At 41.5% G+C, this 21,053-nt stretch overlaps 1 protein-coding gene across 6 annotated transcripts in view; it reads left to right on the top strand.

Moving 5' to 3' along the window:
- Positions 1-21,053, top strand: part of RARB (retinoic acid receptor beta) — a 716,333-nt gene that overhangs the window by 550,673 nt on the left and 144,607 nt on the right. The window contains exon 1 of one of the 6 annotated variants that reach the window (XM_079114295.1): positions 4,345-5,326. The exons of 3 other annotated variants lie outside the window; for them this stretch is intronic. In XM_079114295.1, the coding sequence (XP_078970421.1) occupies positions 5,170-5,326 (157 nt within the window). In that variant the 5' untranslated portion in view covers positions 4,345-5,169. Of the gene's footprint in view, positions 1-4,344; positions 5,327-5,361; positions 6,539-21,053 lie in introns of those variants that run through there. 2 more of the 6 variants (XM_079114298.1, XM_079114296.1) reach the window with 2 other exon arrangements.

Genomic DNA, 21,053 nt, shown 5'->3' with positions numbered 1-21,053 from the left:
ATATATCTAGGTATTTTTAGGAAAAATACAAGGCAATGTGAATTTAATGAAATTGTGAAATGTTGGTCTAAAACACAGATAAACTACTGCCATAGATCAAACCTAGTATAGTACCAGTTTTTGTATATATAAAGCTTTATTAAAGGGGCTGGGGTTGTGGCTCAGTAGTAGAGCGCTTGCCTAACACAGGTGACACCAAAGAAAAATAAATCAATAAATAAAGGTCCATCAACAACTGAAAAAAAATATTAAAAAAAAAAAAAAAAGCTTTATGAAACATACCCATGTCCATTAGTTCATACACAACTCTATTATATCAGCAGGAGTTCTGAGTGAAGGGCTAGAAGCAAAAATTCTACGTGCTGGTTTGTGTTAGAACTTCCCCCAGGTACCGGCAGAAAAGCAGATCTGGGAATAGTCCAGACTATCAGCACTGGGGACATCCCCGCCTTGGCTTCCCTGCAGAAGCACACACATCACCCAGTACTAGCCATGTATTCTTCTGACAAAACTGTGGCGAGGGGGGTTTATATGGCGCTAACAGGAACATTTTTACAAAATAAAAATAAAACAAAACCACAACCAGGCACGGTGGTGCACACCTGTAATCCCAGTGGCTCAGGAGGAGGAGGCAGGAGGATCACAAGTTCAAAGACAGCTTCAGCAATTTAGCAAGTCCCTGAGCAACTGTCTCTAAATAAAATACAAAAAAGGGTTGGGGATGTGGCTCAGTGGTAAAGCGCCCCTGAGTTCAATCCTAGTACCACAAAAAAAAAAAAAAAAAAAAAGTCCAAAACCACAAAGGAGGTAGGCATGCCTTTAAAAACAATCTGGGTCTGCCTGCACTTTGCATGCCTTTTGGCCTGGGTGGATGTGTCTGTGCCTGTGAGACTCTTCTTATTTAGACATCACAAGGTATTCAACTAATTTTGAAGACTCTGGCTGCAAAACTGGTGCACAGAGATGCCTGCTCTTTCTTCAGGAAACTCTCCAGTTCAAACATGTTTGCAGAGCATGATTCATGGTGTTTCTTTCTGGATTGTCCAGTGGGTAATTGCTGTACGGAAAACCAGAGAAACAGATGTAGACCCTGAACCCTGGCTATAAATTTTTGTTTTATGATTATGGGTTTCAAATGTGCTGTGTCACACTGACAAATATACAGTTACTCTGAAACAAAATGGATTTTGCTCTCAAACTTTTGCTTTTTGTTTGATTGTTAGTTGAGAAAACTTTTATTAGATCATTGATCAAACACAAAGAAAATATAGGAGATGACACATATTAGAATGTTATTTTTTGGTCATAGTAGGAAGGTATTTTGGGAAGGTTTCTTCCAACTATTTGACTAATGTTTACAATGGGTGTCAATAATTTAAACTTCATTATGAACAAATTAACTAGTTCATTTTTAAATTTCTGCCCTATTCTTTAATCTTCAGAGTACAGGGATATATATATATATATATATATATATATATATATATATATATATATATATACTTAAGGAATTGTGGCTTATTTGTGTGTCTTAATTTTACATAAATAAGAATTTAGAGGAAGAATCACATTTTCAAGAAGTATAAGAATTAGATTTACTGAAGAAGAACAGATAAGAAGCGTGTGGCTAAATTGTGAGTCAGCTTTATAAATTAGTACTTGGATTATGTAATAGCTCTAATCATTGCTATCAGCATAATTAATTCATGATGAGAAATGATGAATTGACTAATGAACACTGTTACATTATAAGAAACCCATAATATTCTATTCACAAGGATTTAAGTACTGATCATTCATTTCGGAGCTCAAGTTCATTTCCCTACAGTTAAAAGAATCTCAAGGTGATTATCAATTTTAAATCTTCTTGTCCAAAAAAAGAAAACATCAAGTCCCCTAAACACATCATACATTTAGACACACCAACTTTTTGTTGTTGTTGTTTTTGTGTGAAAATACAGTAGGGGGGAAGAAATTCAGGGATAGTTGTCTTCCTTCCTAGATGAGCCTATTTTCTAGCAATGAAATGAGAATGAACAGAATTTGGGAGATACTTACCTAAGGTTCACCTCCCTATAACTCGTGCATCCCTACCCTTTGGAAATATGACAGTAAGAATGAATGACAAGCTAGGCATGGTGACACAAAGATGTAACTCCAGAGACTTGGAGGCCAAGGCAGAGGATCACAAGTTCAAAGCCAGCCTCGGCAATTTAGTGAGGCCCTGTCTCAAAATAAGAACCGAAAAGGGCTGGGAATGTGGTTCTGTGGTTAAGTGCCCCTGGGTTCAATCCCGGTACAAAAAAAACATAAATTAAAAAAAAAAAAAAAAAAAAATCACGGCAGCCTGCTTCAGGTAGCAGATACCTGTATACACACACCTCTCCATGGTGGCCTCTTTCTCAGCTCTGACTTAAGCTCCTTGTTTTATACTTCGTGCCTTTTTCTTCTGTCAATCAGCAACTTTTCATCCACGTCATTACTGGGTCCAAATGAGCCCAGTTTCCAAGGACCTCTGGGGAGTTTACATTAAACATTTGGAGTTATAAGTCTCAGGGACCAAGTAGAAGTTGGCACATGATGTGGTGCTTTCTGTATCTTTACGGCTATCTTAATGGCTGTGTGTTGAATGTTTTCAAATTCTTCTGAGTTTCCTTTCTTAAAGTGTGTGTTTTCTTTGTAAAAGCTTCTTACAATAAGACTCTGTTACAAAAAAAAAGTGAAAGAGAAAACAAAGTAACAATCACATAGCTTCAGCAAAATCTCACCCTTTTATCACCCTGAACCTTTCAGTGACAAGAGCTGAATATGCTGGACTGAAGATTGTTTTAATGTACCTTCGTGAAAGGCTCTTTGGCTTGGTCACTGTGTGTGCAGGGCATACTTTTTATTTACACCAGGAGTGCCACTTAGCAACTCCACGGGGCAGTGCAGTATTTCACAGGCGGATGGGGTGCACCCTCATCCCAACAGGCTTTTCAAACACCTAGATGCTGATGCACATTCCAGCACTGTCCACAAAGAGGAGATGACCAGAGCAGTGCTCCTCCCTGGGAGGGGCAAGGGCCTGTCCCTCCTTTCACACCTACTTGCCCATCCTATTTTGTGGGAAAATGATTAGCAAATATTAGCGAGGCAGTGGAGGAAGGAGAGCATGCTAATTCCCCCAGGGAGTTTCCTTTTTTTGATGCACCTAGCTTCTCCAGGCAAGCCTTGTGAAATGGCTGCAGGGTAGAACGTCTCCCTTTTAAAGCCCTCTCCCTGCCTCGGTTTATTTGTATATATTGCCTCTGTTCTTCTCCCAGTTTTAAGGCTGTCTGGAAATCTCTTTCTTTGTTGAGTCAGTGTGAGAGGTATAAAAAAAAAAAAATCATTTCTCTAAACATTATTTTCATAAATAGCCAAGATTGGGCAGAGGCTGGTATGGCCTTTAGAAAAAAAAAAAAAAAAAAACCTCAAACTTAACCAGTTTTCAAAATATGTGTTTAATTATGCAGTGTGGTACGCCTAAGATGAAAGAGGCCACCAACACATTATTTAGGGTATGTGGCTGTGGGCCCAGCAAAGTAACTTTCACATTGAATTGAGATGGCAGGATCGGGATTCTAATCATGGTCTAAACTGCACAGCCTAGGGCTGGTCTGTCAGCCTGGTAGACTGCTCCCATAGTTGAACCAGATGGAGTCAGAGCTAATATTTGTTCCTGCGTATTTATTGAGGACCCTACCAACACGACTTCCGTCCCTGCATTAACTCACAGACATGAGTGGTATTATATGTCCATTTCACAGATGAAGAAACTGAGACCCAGAGAAATTAAATACATATCCCAAATCATACAGTTGGTCATGGGTAGAGCTGGAATTGAAATTCAGTTCAGTTTGACTCCCAAATTCATGCTCTTGACCACTATGCTATGTGTTCTTAGATCAGATTCCAAAATCCTGTTTCTATGTGCGTCTGTGTGTGAAAAGGGAGAGAGGGAGGGAGGGACGGACTCTGTGTGTGTGGCGGGGGGACGGTTGGTAATTCCAGACTACTCCATATGTGGCTTACAGACTGGAAAATTTTTTCCAAAGTAACCAGAAAGGTGACTTTTCACTCCAGAGCAAATGCAATCCCTTCGGCCTTGGCTTGCAAGAGGGAGAAGGGGGAGGAGGAACTAGGGAATGGAAAGTTTCTTAACCCAAGGCTTCCCCGAGGGGTGGCCGTCCTCTGTTCTACAGTTTAGGGCTTGCGTGTGCTTTTTCGACAGTGGAAAAATACACAAGTTACGAGGAATGTAACAGACAGAGAGGCGCAGGGAGGAATTGAAAGGGTGGGCTGGGGGCGAGCGGCGACTGGGGGGATGCCCGATTGCACGCTGGCCGAGGCGCCGCGAATCAAAAGGCGTAAAGGGAGCGAAGTTGGCGCTCAACGTGAGCCGGGAGCGGCCGCCTGGCTCCTCCCCTGCTCGTTTTAAAAGCACTTCTTGCATTGTTTTTAAGGTGAGAAATGGGAAAGAAAGCGCCGGCTTGTGCACTCGCTGCCTGCCTCTCTGGCTGTCTGCTTTTGCAGGGCTGCTGGGAGTTTTTAAGCTCTGTGAGAATCCTGGGAGTTGGTGATGTCAGACTAGTTGGGTCATTTGAAGGTTAGCAGCCCGGGAAGGGTTCACCGAAAGTTCACTCGCATATATTAGGCAATTCAATCTTTCATTCTGTGTGACAGAAGTAGTAGGAAGTGAGCTGTTCAGAGGCAGGAGGGTCTATTCTTTGCCAAAGGGGGGACCAGAATTCCCCCAGGCGAGCAGTTTGAGGACTGGGATGCCGAGGACGCGAGCGAGCCGGGCAGGGTCTGTCTGGGCACCGTCGGGGTAGGAACCGGAGCGCATTCGGAAGGCTTTTTGCAGGCATTTCCTTGGAAGGAGAACTTGGGATCTTTCTGGGAACCCCCCGCCCCGGCTGGATTGGCCGAGCAAGCCTGGAAAATGGTAAATGATCATTTGGATCAATTACAGGCTTTTAGCTGGCTTGTCTGTCATAATTCATGATTCGGGGCTGGGAAAAAGACCAACAGCCTACGTGCCAAAAAAGGGGCAGAGTTTGATGGAGTTGGGTGGACTTTTCTATGCCATTTGCCTCCACACCTAGAGGATAAGCACTTTTACAGACATTCGGTGCAGGGGAGATCATGTTTGACTGTATGGATGTTCTGTCAGTGAGTCCTGGGCAAATCCTGGATTTCTACACTGCGAGTCCGTCTTCCTGCATGCTCCAGGAGAAAGCTCTCAAAGCATGCTTCAGTGGATTGACCCAAACCGAATGGCAGCATCGGCACACTGCTCAATGTAGGTTTATTTTTTCCCTTCTTCTACCAAGAAAAAAAAAAATGTTTCTCTTGCATGCAATAAAGACATTGGAAATAAACTGCATTGCTAGCAAGACAAAGGATTTAATGATTTAATGCTGAAGGGGTGTGATATGCAGGCATGCATATTGATTCCCTTTGCTGAAAATTTCCTGTTAGATGTTTGCTTCCCAAATAACCGCTCCCACAACCCATGCTCCTCTCTTTACCCCTTTATAATCTCTTGAAAACAGTTTTTTAAAATATGCCTGGAGGGAGGAGGGGGGAATGGAGGGTGACCACAGGACTTTGAAACCTTCTTCAAGTAGGGCAGTTTGACACATTGTGCAGGTTTTACTAAGATGTGTGCCGAGAGGAATTTAACTTTGCTGTTCTTTGGATTAGCTCCTAGTTGTATATATCCCCCTCTTGTGTATTTCAGCAGTCCAAAGTAATTAAAATATGACATCTTCCCTGCAAGGAATTTAGCCTAATTAAGGTGGCTGCTGCTCCCGAAGTTCATAAACCACCAGTTCAGGCTGCTGCCTCCAATGTTTTCCTTGCTAAGGAAAGGCAATATTTCTTAGCATTGACCCTGCTGCCACCTTTCCAAGTCACTTTGTTGGTCTAAGAAGTTGCTGTTTTGCTAGAAAACTACTGGCAATGAACACCCCTTGGGCTGAGCCATCCATTATTTCCATATCTTTCTATTCAGCCGGGAGCCTGGACATGAGCTCAATGAAAGGAAATATAAGTGGGGTAGCCCAGTTTTTTAAAAAAATATTGACTATTTGGTTATCTGATGCTGACACGGTGCCGAGGCACGCATCTGGTCAACAGTAGCTTGGCTGCAGGCTTGAGAAATGACCAGGAGTCCCAGAGAATTCCACCTTCGGGTGGCTGCAGTGGGAGCTGCAGGATGCTTTGCCGCCCTGACAGTGATTTAGATAAATGGCTCAGCTATCTATCAAAATGTTTTTAGTACTTTATTTGACAATTCATTGGAGCATTAGCCTGAAAATGACATTTTAAATCTTTGTTTTCAAAGAGGTCAAAGTTTAACTGGAAGAAATTGAGTTTTCCTAATAACATGGTGGCTTATCTAAAGAGAGAGAAGGAAAAGAGGAAGGGACAAGACGGGATTTAAACTGCCCTGTCTGAAACTTTTCTTTAAGGAAAAAAAGACTTGGTTCTTGGACCAGGAAATCAACAGGTTTGTAGTTGAAAAATCAATAACCATTTGATGTCAATGGTCTGTCGAACTTAACATTTCATACAGCCATGAGCAGAGCAAAAAATATATATATATATTATATATAGTATATATATGTAGTTATATCTATATGTTTTCAGAAGGCGTCTTAATCTTTAACTTCTCCTCCCTAATGTCTTTTCTTTCTTGCTGCCTATTTTCTTATTCAGAGAAACTAAATGTTACAAAATAATTTTCCAGTCGCTCACAGATCTTTTAGATGAGTTCTCTCTGTAGCAATTAAAACAGTATGAACAATTTCAGTTGGGATCCCAAGGAACTGGGGCACTCTGAAACTTTTGTTGCAGAAACTTGTAAGGAAACATGTTTTCTACCCGAAAAATATGGCTTGGTATCCTTTGGAAAGTTATTCAACTTAATAGAGCTTTTATGCAAAGACAATCTCCCTTTTGTAATTAGCCCTCCAAACGTGCCTATTAAGTTGTAAGAGTAGAGGGAAAAGCTTTGTTTGTTCTTGAACAAGTTAAACAAGGGATTTGCTTTATCTGGGAGAGCGAGTGGTGAATGTGTCATTTGCCCAGGGCTAGCCGATAAGCAAGAAGTGTTGATAACAGCCAAGTTTAGCTAATCAAAGAAACTTGCATTAGACAAAGTAAATAAAGCCTTCTGACAAAAGGATTTCAGAAATTCCAGTGTCTTATTTTTGTAAGCAGGGCAATTAGTGCTTATTGTGGTCAATTTCACAAGGGTTTAAATCCCACACCCCAACTTCAGGTTAAATGAATAAAATGTAAATATTGTTTGTGCCCCTGCAGAGCTGCTTTATTCTCTCCAAACCACTGTATGACTAGTCAGTTTAGTTGGTTCAAACGATTAAGTTTTTAAGCATAAACAAAACTCAAAGACTTTAAAAAGAGATTCTAACAAATGTCTGCGCAGCCACTCGGGGCAGCCGTGTTGGGTCACAGTGGAATAGCTAGTTGGGGCTTTTGAAATAAAAGTACATTAGGGTACATTTGTATAAGTAAGAACATAAAAAACGTAGCCCTTTCCATTGTACTTAATGGCCGTTTTGATGAGAAGCAGATCTGTTTGTGCTCTTAACATAGAGGGAACAGTGGGTAAAGAAAGGGAAAAAAATACTACTAAATTCCAACCCATACTGCTTTCTACTTTGAGATCCTACTTCGATTTTTAGGGTGTGTGTGTAGGAAATAGAATCAAACCTTTGAACATAGATTACACCCCAAGTTCACTTTGAAAGATGCTAGGATATGCCTTTTATTTTCTTTTTAATTTAAAAAAAAAAAATGGCATGCCAACCAGCTGCCGGGTGTCTCTCCCAAGGCCTCCAAATTGCTTGCTATAAACATGCAAAGTCAGGATTAGGGGTGTACTCAGGGAATGTGGTATTGATGATAGGAAGGAAGACTGCTCCTGGCAGGTATGCGAGTCGCCAAGTTTCTACTCTGATGCCTCCAGGATTATCTTGGTTTAAGGCTGCTCCAGATGTTTGCAGCATCAGTTGCTCAGGGAGCATGGGATAAATCTTAATACTTTTTGTTCTAAATATAGTTGCTTTTGGTGAAATTTTGAGTGTGACAACTTCTTGGCCCTTTTCCCTGTCTTCTCCCTACTCAACACATCAAAAGGAGAAAGGGGAAAAAAAAAATATTTTCTTTTTGAAATAGGATTTTGCCCATTAATGAGAAGAAATTATTTTTAAAACAGTGATGTGTGATTAAGGAACAAGAAAAGCCCTCTTCTCCAAGCCTTGGGACCTAAATTTTAAGTATTAAACAGTATCTAAATCCTCTCCTAGTGAGATATAAATTGGGGTCAAAGTGGCAAAATCAAAGATACCCTCTGAAAGAGAGACTAAATAAAGACTGACAGCCACAGTATGAATTGAATGGGGTTTTGAATAAATATTTCGGTGAAAAGGCCCAATTGTTTTTCTAAAGTAGGACATAATTTTCTGCTTCTCCGCCACATGACTGTGGTAACTAATACCATGAGAAAGAAGAGAACAGGGACTTTTGCTTAAGTCTCAAAAAGAGCACAGGACAAGGTCATTTTGAAAATAAGCGGAAGATTCACAAAGTTTTCCTTTGCTGTAGAAGAAAAGAAATATTAAATTGTTGTCAATATTTAGAAAAAATTGCTATGTTTGACAGGGAAGTATTGATGTGTAACTTATAAGGAAAAAAATGCATGAGTTTAAGTTTTATCACCAGAAAAGGGTGGATTCTAAAGAACCAGAGGAAACAGTGGATGAGATAGACATCTATTTGTTTAAACTCAAGCAATGGAATTGATCTGGAAGCTTTAGTTAGAATTTGATTTGCCAGCCAGAATGGAAAGCCCTTGCGTTGAATCTGACCTTTTTTTTTTTTTTTTTTTTTCCTTAAAAGATAAATGGCCAGAATGTTGATTTCGGGTAAAATGAGGGACGTGAATCAAAAAGTTTCATTCTCTTTTCTGGAAGCTTGGTTCTGACCATATACAACCAGTCAATACTGTCAGGGAGGTTTTTTGTTTGTTTATATTTCTTTAAGCCTAAACATTAAAGAAAGTTCCTCTAGATATCAGACACATATAACTTACCTTCCACATATGTTAAACCCCAGGAGCTAAAAAAGAAAGAAAACCTTACTGTTTTCTCCTGTTCACATTCCACAAACATCGCTAAACTCTTTCCCTGAAGGTAAATATACAATAAGTGATAAAGATGATAAATTCTGCTCCCAAGAAATTTATAATTCTTAAAGCATTCTTTAAAAAGCTAGGAATTAAAAAAAAAAAAGAAGCTGGGAATTTTTCAATTAGAAGATTATCATGTGGGAGGAAGACAGAGATGTAAAAACCAACATACAAAGTATAAAGCTCTTTTTAAGTTGCACAGGAATTTAACAATAAAGTAGTGTTCATTTTAGAACCTCTTTTTAAAAATCTTCTGTAGCTTCTCAGTTACATGTATGTGCCAATAAATTCATTCCTAAATGACATTTTTATACTTTAAATGTTCTAATATAAATCCGGTTAACTATCAATTAAATACATTATTTCGGAAATGGGAGTTTTTGATGAAGGTTAATCAGAAAAACCTTGACTAAAAACCTTTCCAAAGATATTAATGTAGATTCTTGCCTTTCAAATTACTGGATGGTTATCGCAATCATGAATCTCTGATTTTCTAGAATAACCCACTTTCAAATCTACTGCCACAGTTCCCACATAAATCATTGAAATATGCCAGATATTTCACTATTACGACATCTCCTAGTCCGCCCCTTGAACTCAGGAGTGGCACAGAAAGTCTTTGTTTGGATTCTATGGTCAATATAACTAGAGCGCTCACAGCTTAATTTTTCCATTATGACTGAATATTGCCTTGTGTTTCTGGGTCATTCTTCTGAACATGAATTCCTTTTGTAGCAAACTGTGGATCTGTAAATAGAAAGCATCCCCTGCAAAATGGACGGGACTGTGCCTCTCGAGCACCTCTGTGCTCTGTATGTGTGTGTGTGTGTGTGTGTGTGTGTTGGGATGGAGGAGGGGGGGGGGAATTAAATTGAATCGTCATGAACAAATCTGTACCAGCCCTTTGCCAGCTTCTCAAAAAGTTCTACTTAGAGGTGCTAGAGGAAGGAGGGCCGAGTCAACTCGGGTTTCAGATTTATCAGTATCCTGTCTGTAAGTGGCTTGGCCTAAGTACCTCTTGTTAAATAGGCAATGTGATAACCTGCCCTATCTGTAAGATCTCATAACACCACCTCATCAGTCAATGTGTTGCTTGAGTTCTCCTCTTTTCCTCCCTGCCTTCTTTGCTTTATCATTGAGTAGCAGGACTCCCCTGCCATCCCACCCCACCCCCAACCCCTTCAAATGAATGAAAAATAAAGTTGGACAAGTTCTTTGTACTAGGAAGCAGTAGAGGGTAAGTCTCCCGGCCTTTTATTTGCCTTGGGCTTTCAGAACTTCTTAGAATTCAAACAGGCACTGGAACTGCTGACTTGCCTTTTCTCTGGCCTTGCCGGGCAGGGAGCTAAAGGGGGCCATTCAGTAAGATAAGACTCTTGGCCCCCTGTAAGATAAGGCGAGGATAACAGGAACTGACGTCAGGGAGGCGACCCAGCCTGGCCGAGCATTTCCTCCAGTCGGGGCACATTGATTCCAAGAGGCCCAGGCCTCCCACAAGCATCTGATGGAGCGAACCAGCTCAGGAAAAGGAGACAGAAGGCTGATTTTGACAGAGCGATGGTGGGTGATCGTGCCCCGGATTCCCAAAAGCAGATTTCTCTAAATGAAATGCAAGATAACGTGGGACTGCGTGTGATTTTAATAAATGCCGGTTCTGAGATTGCAGTTGTAGTTTTACGTTGTCATGTCAGAGGCATTTGTCCCCAGCTGTCAATAATTTCCTGCTGTTGTCTAAGACAATCTATCCTGCAATCACCAAATATTATCCACCCACAAACCTTGCCAGCCCTCCGTGTAGAGCAAAATGTGAGGGAATTCACATTGTCAGAGTTAATCCCCGGGACTCCTATTTACTTTAGTAAGTACAAAATTCCCACCCCCATCTGCATCATATGACAACATTACTAAAGCCATTTCGTTTGCGCCAGCCCTGAAATCACAGCAGTTCTCTCTCTTTGGTCTTCCTTTTCTCTTAAACTTAGGGTTCTTTTTTTGTTTTTTTTTTTCTTTCAGAAGTATCTCTGATCTGAGGTTTGGAGAAGGACAATTTCAAATGAAAAGGTCCTATTTTAATTTTTTTTAATTCCGAGATTCTTTTTTAAGTCCACAACTGTCTTAAAACTGTGTGCAATTTTTTTAAGTTTTCACATTGAATAAGCAGTTATTCTAATTTGCCCAGATTTTGTGAAATGTTTGTTGTTTGATCAATTACTGATTTGCCACAGATTAAAATTTTACCAAATCAGACCAAAAAAAAAAAAACCCAAAAAACTGAATTTAAAACACTGCTGATCAAGAGCAAATTAGATAAGAGCATCAGTTAACGTGAGAAAAAGATTTGGATCATATTTATCCCAATTTTTCTCCAATTTCCAGAGCAAATGAAGACATCATGTAATAAATCCTTCTCAAAAATATTACAGCTTTCAACAATACTACCTTTGTCATGTCATCCAAGTCCATAATTATAAAAAAGGCTGATGGTCTGAAGGCCGTTTCAGCTTCAAAAGATTTTTTTTAGGGTCTGGTCTATTGGAAAGCTTGGGGGTATAATTAACTAAAATGGAAATGGAGGCAGCGAAATTTAGTTCCTGATGTTTTAATTTAGCTCAGTACTACCATGTGTTATTGAAGAGAATTCTTAAAGGCAAACATAATTATTTCATTATGGTCCTCAAAATGCTTTCATTGGCTTTAATGACAAGAAGCCGTATAAAAAGACATACATTTTAATTAGTCCTTCTTATATTTACATCAGATAAATAACAAATAATTGATGAAAAACAAGTCTTTGGAATGGATGATTTCACAGAGTGTGCTGGTTACAGTTTAACAATGAAACATTTCTCTGTTGCTTTGCATTTTAATTATGGAGACAACACAGTACTGGTACCATGGAGCTAATATACCGTTGTTGCCATTTTACTACCAAAATAATAATAATAATCACAATTAATGCCGACAAATTGAAAGCTGGAAAACGTAGCTAGATGCCCATCTCTGCGGAAGTAAATTGGCAGCTCCATTAATTCTACTACATTGGTTAGCATTCTTCTGTGATCACTTTTATCTTTGATGCTTCATCTTTTTGGATTAATACCATTGGGGGCTTCCCATGGGTCTTCAATGGCCATGTCTTCTCCTGAACACCTTTCCTTCTCTCTAGCTGCCTGCGCGGAAAGCTGGCATGAACGTGCCTTTGCCAGTGTGCACTGGAAGTTCCGAGAGCCTTTTCAGTATTACAGGCTTGCTTCCCCTTTGATTTTTATATGAAAACCCATTTCACATGATTCATCCGTTTTGGTGTACAGAACACTAATTGTTATTATTGATTTTAAATTCCATGACCATTACAAGTAACCCAGATGACTGGCAGATAAAGGGTAATAATCCATGGAGTTCTGGAACTGTTTCATGTTTGTCTGGAGTACTTTATGTGATCAATATTAACTGCCCCATTGAAACTAACTGCTGTATCAAATAACAGTCAATCACATGAATGTGCTTAGAGATTATTTATTGAAAGCTTTAATTGTTCACTGGGGCCCTGCTTATCAGAGGAAACAATGAGAACTAGAGATAGGATGAACAGGTTTGAGTCTGCGAGGAAAGTTGGAGGATGCAGATGAATGGGCATCTCTTGCTACTGGGCAAGTGTCTCCAGAGACCCATGTCGGTTGGGCTTCTAGTGGGCAGAAGTTACAAATACCCTATCACCTGGGCAGCGACGGCCTTCTAGAGAAGAGGTGTATTAATTTCCCTGCCCTCAGCAGAGGCTATGAAAAGTAGTCATGGGCTAAGAGTTTTATTTCTTCTTCTACCACTTCTCCCATCCATGACCCTCCCCTGCCCCTCTCCACCCCTGCTTCCTCCTCAGTGCCTGATGGTCTGAGATGATGGAAATAGCCTGACTTGGCACAGGATCGATTTCTACAGGTACGAAATGGGAATAATAAGGTCTCCTTTGCAGGATTCGTAGAAGGATTAGAGATCATGTAGATTAACATTCTGTTCTCATCATGAAAACACACAGACGTTGGTAGATTTTCTGCTCTCGTTTTGGCGTGACACCAAAGGTGGCTTATGCACCTTTGCTGATAGCAAATTCTAATTTCTCTCTAAATTATAGTTCTAAATTTCTCTCTAGATTATATATCACCTTTCCTCAGTAAAGTGGTTCCTCTACCTGAAGCTCGTGACCTAGGTACCAGTCCTTCCTGTTTGTCAAAGTTTGGGAAGCTCTGTGGTCCTGATTCCGAGACATCCATTTCCTAACCCCACTTCTCCCTGCCCCCCGACTTTCTACAAATGACTGACTTTTACAAGTGAGCCTTGTCACCTTCAATGTTGTCAAAAGTTGTCGCAGTATACTTAGTCCAGAGACGCTGATGGTGGCACCCTTCATTTTTATGGCTCACTGATGGATTAGACCTCACCGTGTTCAGTCTCGGGTATCTACCGTGTGCTCGGCTTCTTGATGTGACCTGAGAGGACAAATCAGACACTGTCCCTGCTCCCTCTGAAACACAATACAATGGAAGAGACTAGCACACAGGTCATGGTGACACAACCCCCTGATAACACAAACATCTTCTCAGGACTTTGGACCCAAGATTGATGGTGGAAACGAGAACACATTGGGAACCACAGCTGGTGCCCAAGGCAGGTGGTCAAGTGGGGTGCTCATTTTTGTCACAAAATGAGGACTCAGAGATCATCTCTAAAAGGATTTCAGGAAGAGGATTTTGTTTGTTTGTTTGTTTTGCGGCACTAGGGATTGAACCCAAGGGTGCTCTACCCTGATCTACAACCCCAGCCCTTTTTTATTTATTTTTTGATTTGTTTTGTGACAGGGTTTCACTGAGTTACAGTTTGGCCTTGAACATGTGATCCCCTTACCTCATCCTCCCAGGTAGCTGGCATTATAGGTGTGCACCCCTACACGTGGTCCAAAAAGGAGTTTTAAACCTATCTGAAGGGCTGGGGAAATAGCTTAGTCAGTAGAGTGCTTGCCTTTGCAAGCACAAGGCCCTGGGTTTGATCCCCAGCACTGCAAAAAAAGAAAAAAAAAAAAAAAAGAAAGAAAGAAAAGGGAAAAAAACCTATCATAAGCAGTGCAATAAATGCACACCTTCAGAGCTTGCTTCTTGAAAATATCATACGTATATTTCTGGAGTGTTTGTAATGTAATGGTAATCTTTTTAGGTTGAATTTGATGCGATGAGATTTTTTAAGTTCTCTTATTCTTTGTGATTGCTTCTGCGATTTATTGCTGTGTAACAAACCATCCCCAAACTTAGTGGCCTCACAATTTATTATCTCATTATCCCGTGGACTGACTGGGCTCAGCCAGGCAGATCTTCACGGGGCCACATTATCCAGGGCTAAATGGGCTGCGTTCCAGAAAGGCTCCCTCACGGGGCTGGCCTGGTGTTGATGTTGGCTGCTGGCAGGGAGCTTGGCTGGGCTGTCGCCTGGAGTGTCAGCATGTGGTTTGTGCTGCTCACAGCATGGCAGCCATATTTTGAGAGGGGTGGCCCAAGGAGGATGAAATGGAAGTTTCCAGTGCTCTTCAAGGTCCAGAATGGACAGTCTCTTTCACTGTATTCTGGTTAATCAGTCACAGGACCAGCCCAGATTCAATAAATCTGCCTCTCAGTTGGGGGGGGGGGGGATGTGGCAGTTTACCCTAACAATCATAGCATAAGAGCCCTAGTCTGAGAAGAAAATCTTGTCTGGAGAGAGGCTTACACGATGGTGGAGTTACAGTTAGCTTGGGTTTTGACTGGTTAAATATTTAACAAAATTCTGTCCTCATGAGTGTGTATACATTGTTAGGTAATCCCCACAACCCTATGAGGCAGATACCAAATTCTCATTCTATGGATGAGGAAAATGAGGCTCAGAGAAGGTAAGGAACATGACTGAGGTCACACAGATAGTAAGTTATAGAGACAGGTTTCCAATCCCAGGTGCTCTTTTCTCCAACTTCTCCCATAGGGGTCCTCAGCCTCTGCAGTTTGATTGTCATCTCCTCCAGCTCAATGAAGAATTCCTAATTATAGCTGGGCCTGGTGGCTCATGCTGTAATTCCAGCAGCCCAGGAGGCTGAGGCAGGAGGACTGTGAGTTCAAAGCCAGCCTCAGCAACTTAGTGAGGCCCTAAGCAACTCAGTGAGACCCTGTCTCTAAATAAAATATAAAACGGGCTGGGGATGTAGCTCAGTGGTTAAGCGCCCTTGGATTCAATCCCTGGTACCGAAAAAAAAAAAAAAAATCCTAATTATGCCATGAGCCAGGGAGTATTTTGGTGTGAGGAAAAGGCAGACTCGAGGTGAAGAACTGTGGCTCACATAATTTCCTCTGATTACATTATTTTTCTAATATAAACCACAGCCTCAAATTGTGGAGGAAACTCTGCCCAAAGGATTTTACACTTTTGTCCCTTTGTTTTGACATCCTGTTTGTTGTTGAGGACTGTGCTGGCTGAGTCGTGGCTGCCGAAGCTCCCAGGGCTGGGGCAGGATTAGTGTAGTACTTACCCAGGATTCTCAGGAAGATGAGAGATGGGAAGCGTGGCTTTTCGTGTTAGTGTAGTTCATCTAAACACAGGTACTAGTGTTCAGGTAAGAGGGTGCACTTTGATCAGCCCTGCTACAATGTTTAAAAAAAAAGAGGAAGAAAACTTTCTAAGAGTGGACTTGAATGGCTATTTCTATATTTGCCACCTATTTTAAATCTCTATTGTGTTGGCAGGATCGCAAACCTAGCTTAACTGATACTCATCAGCGAAACTTCTGTGCATCATAATGATTAGTCCAGGTCTTTCAGCAAATATTCTTTTTTAGTGACTTTAAATATATTGTTAGTGTTTTGGATTTTTATGCACCATGTTAAGAAATGGAATTGCTGTTGAAGTATCTATTTTGAGGGAATAGGGACAGATAAAGTGGAGTGATTTGCTGGAAGTGATGTAGTGGCTTTCAGCTGGAAGCAGGTCTGACCCGGGAAAATGCTGACTCATTGGTGGAGGGCCCTGTGGTACAGGCCATGTGATTTGGCAGAGGAAGGCAGAGACTTTACCCACTGCCTCTGTTGTGGGTAAGCTTCAACTGCAAAATGGATCCATAACCCTTACGATCCAAGTCTTATTCAAAAGGAGTATATTTGACATATTATACCCAATAAATAGACTATTTCCCCAATGTTGTATTATGAAAACTTTTTTTAGATGTGGAAAAATGGAGCACATTTACCTTGGACAACTGGATTCTTGACACCATGTTTACTATTAGTCCAGCCCACTGTGGACTGTTTTCTGTGTTTCTACCCACTTCTCCCTTGGGGTGTGTGTTTTGTTGACCGGGTTCCCTCAGTAAACTGGAAAGTCTCTGAGGTCAGGCTGTGTGTGTTACCTGCTTCTCCAGGGTTGGTATGGGTCTTGGTCCCTGGCCAGCACTCAGTAAACTGGAACATCAGGGGCATGCTCAGGTACACCCCCCACCTCCATCCAGCAGAGCTTTTAACAGTGATAGAGACGGTCAAATCTACATTTCTCATGTGGTGAGCACTAGCCACATGTGGCTCCTGAGCACTTGAGAGGTAGCTGATATATTTGAGGAAGTGAATTTTTAATTTTAGTTCGTGGTAATTAATTTAACTTGCAATCACCATATGTGGTCAGTAGTTACTGTGTCGGACAACACAGCTCTCTATACTCCAGCTGTTATTCTTTCCCGTGTTTGTTCATTCTGTTTAATTCCCTTTTCCCTTTAGCCTGTTCTCTTCTGTTGCTATTAGCAAGGTCTAATTATGTCTTTATGTAGATGGTAAATAGACTGCAGGAGAAGGTAAACAGAATACTGAAGGGTGGTGATTTCAGTCATTGTTTAACTGCTCTTTCTTCTGGGTGGAACAGTTTTTCCTGGGGCCTGGCAAGTATTTCTCACTTCTTTTTGTTAACATTTGTTTTGCAAAGCAAAACTAAGATTTTGACAGAATCCCAGTGGGCTGGACTTAAATTTCATTCCTTGTAGCAGTAATATGGTGGCAGATAACTCGTATTCCTTAGCTTTACATACGCTTGGTTTTCAAATGCATACAGGTACTTTCAGATCAACCTGAACAGCTCAACAAACTGCAGGGAGGAGGGAGGTGAACAGGCCATACTCTATGGAAACTTTAGTTTGCCTTCTAGAAAGTCCCATGCACTCTCTGCTAGGCAGGCCTTCTGCTCACATCTGTGTGCCTGGCTTTGTAACCCACTGCCTGACGTATACTAACTACTCAGAGAATATGCCGAGTGTAGTTCAGTGGAAATGGACTTGAAATTCAGAGCATCTCAAGTGGTCTCTGCTTTTGTTTGATTATCTGTTTGGGGGTTACTCAAAACACCATAAGTAATCTCGAGGAGGCTGCCAAAAAACTTGGAAGGTTCAAGTTTGGCTGTTATGGCCAGTCCTTGCAAATGTGTTTTCTAGGAAACTCACCCCCTGAAAATGGGAAAATATTTTCTTTGGGCTTCTGGCACTCACAAGGGTGTCATGCAAATAGTTTTTCTGACGGTTCTGTCAACCGGGACATTACCGGGCCTCTCCTCCCCCCTTTTTGTCCATCCCTAGAAACGGTGTGAAGAAAGTAAACAAAATGAAAGTAAAACCATCAGGAGAAACTTCTGAATCAAGGCGTGCTTCCTCCCTGTAATGGTTTCAGGTTGTGATTGATTTTTATTACAATGAAACAATCACCATCATCACAATTAATACTGAGTGCGGGTTATGTGCCAAGGGCTTGAAATAATCTACGTCCTCTCACACTTACAGCAGCCCAAAGGGACAGGCACGGCGATTACCCCCATTTTGCAGATGACAATTCCTAAGTACGGAGAGGTTCCAGTAGCTCATCCCTCCTAAGTAGTAGAAAAGAAGATGAGGGTTGCCCTCTCTGCTCTGCGTAATGTCGAGGTCCTTCTCTGCATCCGCCATACAAAGTAAATGCCTATTTTCCTTGCGAGGAGTGGGGGAGGTGGGTAGGGAAGGTTGGAAGCCTCAGAACCCACGGTAATAAGAGTTCCCAAGTGAAAGCTGAAAACAATACATTTTTAACAAAATGGGCAGTTACTCTAATTGCTGTGCCCCTACTGTTCAATTCCTTTTTATGTCCTAATTCATTAAATTATGTGCACACACAGGCTTATTATTTACAGATGTATGCACTTTTAACTGGCTCATCTGAAACAGATGTTTCACGAAAGGTAACAGAGAACAGTGATCTAAACCCTATGTTAGTGGGCATCAAGTGAGCATTATGGCCCATTACCTGCAGGTCTCTTGCTATTATTTTGAATTGCAATGTCCAGTGTGAAGAGAGTTCAATTTGTCCCCTGGAGGAACCAATGAAAATTCAAGAGTCTTATAAGTGAACATCTGCATCTCACAATAAAAGCGGGTGTGCAGGTGACAGGCAGGTGGCATTCGCATGTGTGTTTGGGAGGATGTGTGCATCTTATCAACCATTTGAGGAAAAAAAACTAGACCCCTGCATGCTGGGAGGTGTGGTTCATGAAGGAGGCCTGCTTTGGGGACCAATGTCACGGACCTAACTAGGTGTAGAAATAATACGTGCCTCTTTTTCAAAACAAGGCGACTAAAACTTTTAAAATGAACAAAATAAAAATCAAGGCAATAAAATTCAAAATAAAATGAACAAAATAAAAACAAGGTGACCTGACCCAATAAAAATAAACATGACCAATTTGCCATATTATCATATACCAGGTGATATATAGCTGTGGACAGTTATTTTTAAACATCAGGATATTGGGGAGCAATAGTAATCACCCCTTGAAGTCCACAGTGAGATTTATATTTATGAATTGTTGGGAATTCTCTGAATAAACAAAAATCCGGAGCAAGAAGGTGGCCGACATCGGGTCATTGTGCTCATTGTAAGCTGGAAATAGTCACAACTGAAATATAAATTGGGATATGAAATATTAAGTGACAGATCAGGTTTATTGCATATATGACCATGAGCATGCATTTTATTTTGTCTTATAGAGCTCTAAAAAGTCCATGTAATGGATTAAAGGTATTAAAACTCCCATATTCTGCCTGGCTCTAGGCCAGGGAACAAGGCATGATAAATAATCCCAATAGACAGAATATGTAGGAAGGAATTTTAAAGTGTATTTATGGTAGACATATTGACCTCCCTAACTAATAAAAATGTATACATGAGGTTAGTTTTGAAGGAAATGTGCAGCCTCTTACAGCCCACTGTAGTGTTTGGATTTTTAAAAGATTACCCACATCTCTGTGACATACGCTATCATGCACTATCTTTACCCTGAAAGTGGGGGAAAAGCATGAATTTTATAGTAACGTGTAGTCACTGTAAGAAGAAATAGTTTAAATTTCTTTTATCTTGAAACAGGAGTCAGCAAATTGAGCCATTTCTGGTCTGTGGCCTGTTTTTATAAAGTTTTATTGGAACAAGCCCCACCTATTCATTTACATCTCAGCTATAGCTGTTCTTCTCGGTGGCAGAGTTCAGGGGCTGTCACAAAGCCTGGACATAGTTCCTGTCAGATCCTTTGTTATACACATGTTGGCTGACCCTGCCTGAAACACAAATATTCACCGGGCTCTTAGGAATAGAACTGAGTTCCTGATTGCTCTTTTATACTAATCCCAGATGTCGATTCAGGCTAATTCTGGATCACACCATTTCCTAACCATGTGTCCTTGACCAAGTCATTTAATTTCTCTTATCTTCAGTTCCTACAGCATGATCTATCAATTTCACTTCTGTGTATGAACCCAAGAAAATAAATAAATCTGTAAAAAATAAACTTCAGTTTCCCCCTTATGAATATGGAAGACAAAACAAACTGATCATGATAGTAATCTCTGATGTCCTTCACACCTTTGCCCTGAGGCAGGTGCAGGTAGGGCAATGTGGGAATGCCTCAGACCCTCCCTCTGCCTCTGTGGGATGTGGATCCGCCAAGTCGTTTGGAGCTATCGCCATTCATTTGATAGCACAGAGAAGGATTTATGGAGCTTCCGCTAGGTACCGGGCACCTTTTTCAAGCCCTGGGTATTTAAAGTTGCCTGGTGTGGTGGCGCACACCTGTAATGCCAGGGACTGGGGAGGCTGAGGCAGGAGGATCTCAAGTTTGAGACCAGTCTTAGCAATGGAGTGAGACCCTCAGCAATCTTGCAAGACCCTGTCTCAAACTTTAAAAGGGCTGGAGATGGAGCTCAGTGGTAGATTGTCCCTGGGGTGGGCAGCAGGGAGAAAAGACAGCTGAAGGCTTATGCGTGTGTCTGCGATGTTGCCCAAATCAAATCCTTCCTCTAGTTTGGGCCACATTTGATGTCTGGTAGTTTTTAGTTGTCTGTTTGGTGGACAGGGAACAGAGTCTTCTTGCTTCTGTGGACCCCGGGATCTGTGGCCATCTCAGCCTCTGCCAGGGGCGCAGAGTCCTGGTCAGCCGCTGGCATGCTTGACTGCTCATCTCCGGGATCTCCCCACCCTTCCTACCTCCTCCACCCCCTCCCTCGTACCCTCTCTTCTGCAACGCCTGCATCCAGCACAGCAGCACAGATTGTGGGTCTGAGCTCTCAAAGGAGAGGCCACAGTGGAAGGGAGTGTGAAAAGAAGCTGTTTGGAGGGTGCTGGGCAGCCCGGACTGGGGACTTACCAGGGAAAACCGTGAGGAGAGGGCTGTGGCCGTACTTTGGATCGATGCCCGTAGGTCTGGGAAGGAAGGGACAGATGAGGGAGGGTATGAGCAGGAAAAACTGGCA

Source organism: Sciurus vulgaris (genome assembly GCF_902686455.1).
Source record: "Sciurus vulgaris genome assembly, chromosome: 16".
Taxonomy (NCBI): Eukaryota; Metazoa; Chordata; class Mammalia; order Rodentia; family Sciuridae; genus Sciurus; species Sciurus vulgaris.
The sequence above is the reverse complement of the archived record's forward strand: the minus strand, read 5'-3'. Positions and strand labels throughout refer to the sequence as shown.